The sequence below is a fragment of the Letharia columbiana genome, assembly GCF_014066305.1.
Source record: "Letharia columbiana isolate WasteWater2 chromosome Unknown Sc0000006_s0, whole genome shotgun sequence".
NCBI lineage: Eukaryota > Fungi > Ascomycota > Lecanoromycetes > Lecanorales > Parmeliaceae > Letharia > Letharia columbiana.
Window position 1 is genome coordinate 1,111,314 of NW_023501042.1, and position 10,325 is coordinate 1,121,638.

At 37.4% G+C, this 10,325-nt stretch overlaps 3 protein-coding genes across 3 annotated transcripts; 2 read left to right on the plus strand and 1 right to left on the minus strand.

Moving 5' to 3' along the window:
• Window positions 1-1,148: 1,148 nt before the first annotated feature.
• On the plus strand, window positions 1,149-1,944 carry HO173_003011 (uncharacterized protein; the record flags this gene model as incomplete). Its single annotated transcript, XM_037304941.1, has 4 exons — window positions 1,149-1,202; window positions 1,248-1,282; window positions 1,337-1,635; window positions 1,703-1,944. 4 exons carry the CDS (start codon window positions 1,149-1,151, stop codon window positions 1,942-1,944), a joined length of 630 nt encoding a protein of 209 aa, XP_037168434.1.
• Window positions 1,945-2,530: 586 nt separating this feature from the next.
• On the plus strand, window positions 2,531-4,453 carry HO173_003012 (uncharacterized protein; the record flags this gene model as incomplete). The annotated part of the gene is made up of 3 exons (XM_037304942.1): window positions 2,531-3,797; window positions 3,845-3,934; window positions 4,161-4,453. The coding sequence occupies 3 exons, from the start codon at window positions 2,531-2,533 to the stop codon at window positions 4,451-4,453; spliced, it is 1,650 nt and encodes a 549-aa protein (XP_037168435.1).
• Window positions 4,454-8,132: 3,679 nt separating this feature from the next.
• HO173_003013 (uncharacterized protein) lies at window positions 8,133-9,230 on the minus strand (the record flags this gene model as incomplete). Its single annotated transcript, XM_037304943.1, has 3 exons — window positions 8,133-8,491; window positions 8,604-8,924; window positions 8,981-9,230. 3 exons carry the CDS (start codon window positions 9,228-9,230, stop codon window positions 8,133-8,135), a joined length of 930 nt encoding a protein of 309 aa, XP_037168436.1.
• Between the last annotated feature and the right edge of the window lie 1,095 nt (window positions 9,231-10,325).

The following is a 10,325-nucleotide window of genomic DNA, read 5'->3' on the forward strand; positions in this document are numbered from 1 at the left end:
TTCGCTTAGATATAGATTCGAAAATTATTACTATTTACTCCTACGCCTATAAATACTATTTTTATTATACTATATCGATTTTCTTCTAATTAGACTTTTTATATATACTTATATTTTAGCTAGTAACGTCGCTAAGACGTAAGTATAAAGAGTTATTATTATTCTTAATATTTCTTATAGAGAAAGATATAATGCTATAGATCTCGAATACGATTATTTCTTTATTACTTTTACTATTTTTTAGGCGTTAAGCGTATATATATATTTATTTTTCTATCTTTCTACTTATTAATTATGAAATATAATTTTATAAAGAAGAGAAGTAGTATTATAAGCGTATTCTATATTCTTAATATACTACTTAGCCCCTACTTTATTCGGGCCTAGCGTGTCTTAGTAGAGGCATTTCATCTACTACTTGATATCTCTCTTCTATCTATATAGTTCGATATCTTAGTTATCTTATTTAACATACCTATATTAATATTACATCTATACTCGGTCCTGATAATCTTTGTTCTTTGTAGCTACCTAAATTTAATGAAAGGTACAGAGGTCTGCACCGAAAGTCCTACACCCGCCAAGACTCTTGCGCTCAGACTTCGGATAACGCCTCACCTAAAGGGCTACCTGGACAATGCGTCTGAAGTTCTTCGGAATCGCATCTAGCCCTAGCCAGGTTTCGGGGCTTAATACCCCTATCAAGCCAAAAGAAGTATCTAAAGTCCCATCCATGCGCTGTGAGAAGATATTTCTAGGCTTTCCCTCTATAGGGCCGCTTTCCGAAAGTAGGGTTAGGGCTGCACTAGTGCGGGTGCAGGACTTTCGGTGCAGACCTCTGTACTCGTATAATCCAGAAGTGAGCTACTTGATAGAGGGAGGACACCAATAGATTTTTCCACTTTAGCGGGATGTCGCTTGATCTATTGGTGTCCTCGCTCTATCAAGTAGCTCACTTTCTGGATTGTACGAGTAGACGTTTTGGTATTACGTCGGATTTATCGGATTTTAGAGCGTGCAGATAGGGAAAATGGGGGTGGAAACGAGTGATCTCCATATCAATACACGCCCGCACCACCCTGTGCGGCAAGACAACAGTCGACCTATCCAAGTTGCATTCAGCCATAAATTGCCCACAAAAAGCATCAATGTCGGGAGACCTGAAGGCATCAGATGCCAAAGTCATATCGACTGAACCATTGGTATCTTCAACCACAATTGTCCCGTGCCCCAGCTAATGAGAGCAGATGATCAAAGATGCCCGCTGGACAAAGCTCGTCTTGTACACTACGTATAAAAAAATTCCACAATAAATGCTTTCTTACTATGGTTTTAGGACAACATATACCGATCCATTGGGTAAACGGCGAACCTGGGAGTCTGCCGAACGCTCTACACGGCCTAAAAACTCTCCGATTGATGGAGTTGGCATTGTAGCTATCCTACAAAAGCCATCAGGCCCTGAACTCCTATTGCAAAAGCAGTTTCGTCCTCCTATCAATAAAGTGGTTATTGAAGTGCCCGCAGGCCTTGTCGATGAAGGAGAAACTGCAGAGGAGAGTGCGGTTCGGGAGTTGAGGGAGGAGACCGGGTATGTTGGAATCGCGGCGGAGGTCTCACCCGTTATGTTCAACGGTGAGTCTTAACCAGGTTTTCCCGACTTTGTAGAGGGGAAGATGTCTCAACCACAACTCGTTTTTAGACCCTGGGTTTTGCAATACGAACTTGAATATGGTCCATGTCAATGTCGATATGTCGCTACAAGAAAATCAAAATCTTAAGCCCGAGCTGGAAGAGAACGAGTTCATCGAAGTCTTCTCGACCCCACTGAAGACGTTATATGCCGAATGCAAACGTCTAGAGGCAGAGGGTTACGCCATAGATGCAAGGGTGGGAACGCTTGCTGAAGGTATTGAGGTTGCGAGGAGATGGAAGCTACAGTGATTATGACCTTTTGGTAAGATAACACGAGACCACAAATGTCGGCCGTGCCGGGTATCAGAATGGTGAGGTGGTGGACCATACGCCTAGCAAAAGCATAGAAAAAGCCCTTCGTGGCGAGACAAATTTGTGATGAAGCTTTACACATGCACTTACCTTCAGATCCTCCAGAGATGCCATTGTTGACGGGGCATGCCTCTTGCTCTTTCGAACTAGGTATGCACCGTAACGCTCCAAGCGCAGAACAAGATTTTCAGAATCTTTGTAGCTCGAAAACGCTCTCCTCGCTCATGTACTGTATGTACTTTTACAATCCCATTGTTAGTGAGATTTTCAGTGTACGACGCATCGCGCGTGAATTATTTTCAAAATTCCCGCCGTAGTTATTGGAAGCCAATAAGTTGTGGGTTCCCAAAGTCTTGGCGATCATTATCTTGGCGATCTAAGATCAAACTCTGGGCAATCAAATTCTTGGACAGAGACATCGCGAATCTTTACCATCTCTTCCTCGGTTTTCAACAGCAATGCATCTTTGCTACACTCCTAGTCATTCAATTCTCCCTGTATGATCTCCCACCACCTCCAAGTCATGTCTCATATACATGATACCCCCCCGCCATCCTCCCCAAGTCTGCCTACCTCGATTTCCTCTCCACCCTCACCTACAATCATCAAACCCACAGAGCTGTCACCAAAAACTCTCCGTCGAATGCTCCACCACGAATCGGATGTCTTGATCGTCGGAGCTGGCATCCTCGGCACTGCCCTTGCCATCACGCTTGCCCGTCCCCCACACTCTCGCTCCGTGACCCTCCTCGAAAAATCTCTTAAAGAGCCCGATCGGATTGTCGGCGAACTTTTGCAACCTGGTGGTGTCTCTGCGTTGAAAGATCTAGGTCTAGAGGAGTGTTTAGAGGGGATTGATAGTGTGAGGGTCAAGGGGTATGAGGTCATATATTACGGGCAAGGGGTCGAGATTGGGTATCCGGGCAATACTGTTGGGAGCCAGAGGTCAGAGGGTGATGTGGCGGGAGGGAAGAACCTGAGACGGGAGGGAAGGAGTTTTCACCACGGCAGATTTATACGAAGATTAAGGGAATTGGCTACGAAAGAACAGAACGTATCGGTTGTGGAGAGCACAGTCACGGAGGTAGTCAAATGCGAGCACACAGGTCACATCCTGGGCGTGCAATGCCTGAACAGCTGCGGGAAAAACGTCTATTTCGGCCAATTGACTGTTCTAGCGGACGGGTATGCTAGCAAATTTCGGAAGCAGTATATCTCTCGGTCCGTCGTTAGCAAAAGTCGATTTTGGGGCTTGGAACTTATCGATGCTGTCTTGCCGAAACCACTGCATGGGCATGTGCTCCTCGGAGACGGCGCGCCAGTGCTGCTGTACCAAATCGGATCAAGAGAAACAAGGGCTCTGGTTGATGTGCCCGAGGGTTTGGATACTGCCAGTACGAAGAACGGTGGCGTAAAGAGACATCTGAGAGAGGTGGTCTTGCCAAGCTTGCCAAAGTGCGTGAAGCCCTCGTTCGAGAGAGCACTGGACGAGGGCAAGCTGAGAAGTATGCCAAATTCGTTCCTGCCCCCGAGCGTCAACCGGTTTCCTGGTATGGTGATGCTAGGAGACGCTATGAACATGAGACATCCCCTGACTGGCGGGGGGATGACCGTCGCATTCAATGATGTGGTGCTGTTGAAGGAGTTATTGAGCCCAGAAGTGGTGCCGGATTTGGGGAACACTAAGCTTGTGTTAAAGCAGATGGAAAAGTTTCACTGGAGGAGAAAGGGGTTGACGAGTGTTATCAACATACTCGCACAGGCACTGTACTCTCTCTTTGCTGCAAATGGTATGTATGCGAGGCCTCGATGTTGATCAGCACTGATGTTAGTCTAGATCCTCAACTCAAGGCTCTGCAGCTGGGCTGTTTCCGTTACTTTCAATGTGGCGGCCAATGCGTCGATGGTCCAGTCGGACTGCTTGCCGGTATTATTCGCCGGCCACTTCTGTTGTTCTACCACTTCTTCTCTGTCGCACTGCTCTCGATATGGCTAGTCCTCTCGGAATCGCCTTTGTACAACATGCCTCTGACTCTAATATCGAGTGTCAGCATACTCTATAAGGCTTGTGTGGTGCTGTCTCCATTCGTTCTTTCGGAGCTCAAAAACTAGCACGAAAACGCATAAAGGACACTGATTCGAAACTTCTCTAGTCGCTGGCCTGATGATGTACATACTGCATCCTACATCTGATAGTGGTACAGCGATAGCATTGTATACTATATTGAGCTTTCTTGCTTTACTCAGCACAAACAGAAACTGGTTGACGACCTACAGGATCGTTGTAGTCTGCTCTATTCCCTGCCAGGTTTTACTTCGGCATTCGAGGTCGAAAAATATCTTTCACGATGGTTCACATCCTGCAGGGGCCGAAGCCGAAACCCCTAAGAAAATGACCCTAGTGCGTGTCAACGAGAACCCCCGACAGATGGGCCCTTTTGGATAACCCGGCCAATTGAATTGGCTCTTGATGTGTTATGACTGGCATTCTCGTGATTGAGCGACACGTTGGAACCTCTTTTCAACTTCGTTGCACACGTCGAGAGATGAAAACTCTACCTAGCTTGACGAAGTGGTTTCTGTTGAATGCCAGCCCTCTTCTATGTTGAAATTCGGGTCCGTGCCTCTTGGCACCAAGGCGCGCCTATATCAAGTCGCTCTTTCCTTTTATAGAACTTTATAATTAATATAACTAAAGATCTTACTTTATATTTCTATAGATTATAAATCTAAGCTTTATTTAATAACTACTATATTATAACTATTATTTATATCTATAGTTATAACTATTTTAATCTTTTAATATTTACGAGTTTAAGTTTATAAATTAAATTTATAATCTATTTTTTTAAATTAGAGCTATCGAGTAAATTTAATAAGCGATATTTATTAAGCGATATTTGAAATTCTTTATTTCTAAATAATTATAAGACTAAATTCTATAATTTTTAAATCGTTAAAATACGAAGTTTACGCTTTATCGATTTTTTTAAGAGAATTAAAAAAGTTATTTCGAATTTAAATAATATATATCTATTTTTTTCTAAATTAAAGCTATCGAGTAAACTTTAATAAGAGATATGGAAATTTCTTACTTTTAAATAATTATAAGATTAAACTTTATAATTTTTATATTATTAAAAAGCGTAAACTACGATCTATAATGAAAATTAAAAATAATTTTTTTAATAGAAATTAGTAAAGTTATTAAATAGTTAAAAGTAGAATAAGAGATTTTAATAGTTATTATCGAAATATATTATCTAACTAAATTAAAAGATTAGTTAAGACGAGAAAGATTTATCGAGACTTAATAATATATATATTTATAATACTCTTTATAATTAGATCTAATTAATTAAGTATTTTATTTATTACTTTTAATAGATTATAAGTCTAAATTATAGAATATTTATTTAATATATTACTTATAAGCCAGCTAGCTTATTAATTAAGTATTTAAAAAATAGAGAAAAGCTTTATTATAATATTATATCGCTTAGCGATATTATTATAATATTAAATATCTAATTAATTTACTTTAAGATAATTTAATAGTACTTTTTAAGCTTCATTAACCTCTAAATAATAAGTTATACTTATTATATAATAATTATAACTCTTATAAAGATCTTACTATTACTATTTTTAACTATTATATTAAAAAATAAGAAATTAAAATAAAGAGCTTAAGTATTAAGTTAATTAAAAATTTTGTTATATTAATTAATTAGTTAAGCGCTTTAAACGATAATAAGAAATTAAAATAAAGAGCTTAAGTATTAAGTTAATTAAAATTTTTATTATATTAATTAATTAGTTAAGCGCTTTAAACGATATTAATTTTATCTATAAAACGCTAAATCTATAAATAGAAATAATATAATTATAAAAGAAGTAGTATATAAAAAAATATTTTTATTTTTTAATCGAAATATAGTTATTTTAGTTAAATAGATTATAATAAAATACTATTATATTAATACTATTAATCGCTTAATTAACGAGTTATTAAATTAATAATCAAATATTTAGCTAATAAAGAATATAATTATTATATAAGATAAAGAATATAAAAAGTTTTTAAATTTTTTATTTAATATAAACTCTATATCTATCTAATTATCTTTAAATCTAATTATATCTTAAAAAAATTCTTTATCTAATTATATTAATTAAGATAATATTATATACTCTAAATATAATTATATATTAACGTCTTCTCTTAATTAAGATAATATTAAATACTTTAAATATAATTATTTATTAATATTCTTCGTAATTTAAAATAAACTTAAAAATTATTATAGATTATATACGTTTATTATACCTTTAGATATTCTTTAAAAATAATTTTATATATTATATAATAAAGTACGCGCGGGTAGATATATCTTTAAGCGCGATTTTTCTCGATATAAACTAATATTAAATAAAGTTTAATATTAATTTAAAAAGCGTTTAAAAAGTTAAGAATATAATTATATATCTATCTATTTCTCTAATAACTCTATAATTCCTAATAATTTAACTCGCGAGTTATTTCTCAAATTAATTAATAGCGAGAATCTCTTTAATATTATTATATAATCTATTAAATTTAATTCTCTTATAAGCTCTTAATTTCTTTATACATCTGCAAATCTGAAAAGTTCCTGCAAAATTTGAAATTGCTGATCGCGCGTTTGTCGCGGAAATTACAAAATCCGTTGAATTAGTAAATCTAATTAGAATCCGTCTAAATTCTATCGATTTAGTAAATCTAATTAGAATCTATCTAAATTCCGCCGATTTAATAACTATTTTAATCTTTTCTATTAGTTCTATTAGTTTAGTAGTAATATATATAAAAAAAGAAAAGTTCTAATAATCGACGTTGCGATAATAAGATTTTACGATAATAAATATTAACGCTAACTCAAATTTGACTACGAAATTAAATAATTTAATAAAATTAGTTATATAAGTAATACTCTAATATAACGTATAATAATACGTATATTAATAATAATATATATTAATATTATATATATATAGAATAATACTTAGAGTATATTAAAGTGTATTACGTAAAATTTTTAAAGTTACTAAAAATTTTTAAAGTTGCTAAACTAATAGAACTAGCGGAAAGAATTAAAATAGTTATTAAACCGACGGAAAGGATTGGATATAGACAAAGTCTGCTAAATAGGCTAAATCGTGCTTATGGTACGGACCCGGCGGAAATCGTACGGAAAGGAACTTTTCAGATTTGCAGATATACTCTAAATAATATATTAAAGTTAAAGCTATAAATCTTAAATTATCTTTTATTATAGTAAAATTTTTCAAATAATAAAAAACTTTTAAAGAAAAAAATCGAACAAGAAAAGGCCCCAAATTTAAATTCTTGGGATTTTTCTTTTTTTTTTTTTTAATTAAAAGGGGGTGGATTTTTTCTAAGTCAAATCGAATTTTAGCCCTAGCCCTAAGTCAAATCGAACTCTGATCGCTTGCTGTGCGTTTTTGACCTACTTCCACCACTACAAAATTGATTTAATCTATGTGGTATACAGGCACATATGTGCGGAGAGAGGCGCGCTAAGGCCTATTTGGAAGGTGTATTAAGTGTGAAGGATTGATCCGTAATAATTGCCCATAAAAAACAGAGAAAGGCCATGTCCTTATGGCAAGAAGTATCGAAATACCGGAAAGAAATGGAGACAACGTGCCAATTAGTGGTGTGAATCCCACAATATCTCCTGCCGCAGTGAAATCTTTCGAATAATGAAATAGCTGTAGACATCGGACGGTTTCAATTCGTCCAAATATGCATCGTTCAATGTTCCTCCTGCAGAGGCCTAATTGGCTGTGATCGTCGCAGTAGATCCTCCTCTTGTGACGTTATTGATGTACCATATGAATGCAGTGGGGATGATAGGCCAAGTTGCAGTGGGGATGACAGGCTAAGTTGCAGTGGTGTTCTCCGCTTGCTGAGTGATGATTTGATGTGGAACCGTGGAGAGCATATAACGTGGGATCTTGGAGAGCTGAGCCGTGTTCTTGGTGCTGGGGGCCTTATTGCCGCTTGGTTTCTCCGCAGTGTTCTCCGCATTCGCCTGCTATCGTGACTTCTCTTACCCTGGCTAAGTGGATTGGTGTGAGACCGTGGAGAGTAGGCCTATTGTGTCACTGCTGCTGATGACTATCTCCGCAGTGTTCTCCGCAGTGTTCTCCGCATTCGCCTGCTGTCGTGACTTCTCTTGCCCTGGCTGAGTGGATTGGTGTGGGATCTTGGAGAGCTGAGCCGTGTTTTTGACGATGGTGGCCTTGTTGCCGCTTGGTTTCTCCGCAGTGTTCTCCACATTTGCCTGTTGTAGTTCCTCCTCTTGCTCCTCCTCTTGTAGAGTATTAGACTGAGTGGCTAGCTGAGTGGCTGACTGAGTGGATGACTGATATGACGTGGGATCTTGGAGAGCTAAGCCGTGTTCTTGACGATGGTGGCCTTGTTGCCGCTTAGTTTCTCCGCAGTATTCTCCGCATTTACCTGTTGTAGTTCCTCCTCTTACTCCTTCTCTTGTAGAGTATCAGACTGAGTAGCTAGCTGAGTGGCTGACTGAGTGGATGACTGATATGACGTGGGATCTTGGAGAGCTGAGCCGTGTTCTTGACGATGGTGGCCTTGTTACCGCTTGATTTCTCCGCAGTGTTCTCCGCATTTGCCTGCTGTCGTGACTTCTCTTGCCCTGGCTGAGTGGATTGGTGTGGGATCTTGGAGAGCTGAGCCGTGTTTTTGACGATGGTGGCCTTGTTGCCGCTTGGTTTCTCCGCAGTGTTCTCCACATTTGCCTGTTGTAGTTCCTCCTCTTGCTCCTCCTCTTGTAGAGTATCAGACTGAGTGGCTAGCTGAGTGGCTGACTGAGTGGATGACTGAGTGACTGGCTGACGATCTAACTGAGTGGATTGCTGGGCTGATAGGGTAGGTAGTGTTGACTGAGCGGCTGGTCGAGTATCGCTGGCTTGGGAGGAGTATGTAGGGGAGGACGATGGCTATGAATCCGTTCGGGCTCTTTTTGAGGGCCTTCCAACGCGTTTATGAGTAGGATGGTATATGGGTAACGCGCGGTGTAGCTGGGTGGGCTGGGGGCGTCAGTAGGGGCTCTAAGAGGCGGGCAAAAGGGGTGTACGTGCCTGAAGCGTTTAGTAACGTTTCCGCGAGGGGTACCGAGGACGATTGTGTTCATATTGGTGGAATTGATAGAATTGGTAGAGTGGTGGAAGAATAATGGTTACACAAACAAACAGGTGGAAGGATTATTATTATCCGATCCCGGACGCGTTTGGTGTGACTACCATATTTGAATGTCCATTTAATCCACCAATAGTAGGCCAAACTTCATAATTTTTACAGCGTTAGAAAGCGCAAACTGAGCTCTATAATTTACGAAATTATGAAGTAACAGCATCCGTAGGGAGCTGGTTATTTCAGAGTGTAAAACTTCTACACACAAATTTTTGATGAGGGAGCTCGGGAGGGCTAGCGGGCTGACTCAGCCGGTCTAACTAAAGAGCGTAGTGACCCTGAATTTATGATTGGCTGCACATACAAATTCAAGGTTTTCTAGCTCAGCCCTACCTTATTCTTTTATATATACTGATAATTTTAATTCGTCTAAATATATATCGTTCGATATTTCTTCTATAGAGACTTAATTAACTATAATTATTATAATAGATTCTTCTCTTATAATATTATTATAATAATAATATATTATATTAATATAATAGAAATAATAAATTAAGTTATAATAGTATTCTTCGCTTATTAAGTAATAATTTAATATAAAATCGTAGAGAGTATATAATATAAGATCTTAAAGAGCTAAGTCGTATTCTTAACGATAATAGCTTTATTATCGCTTAATTTTATTGAAATTCGAATCACGTAACTCTTAGCGTCTTGGCGGTCACGTGACTACGTCACGTGACTACGTCACGTAACACGTCTTAGCGCGTTTATATTAAATTACTCTTTTCTTTTATAGAACTCTATAGTTAATATAACTAAGTATCTTATCTTTATATTTTAATAGATTATAAATTTAGATTATATTTAATAACTATTTTAATAATAGTATAATCTATCGCTATAGTTACGATTATCTTTAAATATTTATATCTATTATAATAAAGATAATTATAACTATAGAAGACTTTATTAACCTTCTTAATATAAGAAATTTTTATTTTAAAATAGTTATTTTAGACTTAAATAGCTATAATTCGCTTATAATTTAAAGGCTAAAGACTATTATTTAAGCGCTTTTACTTTCTAATTA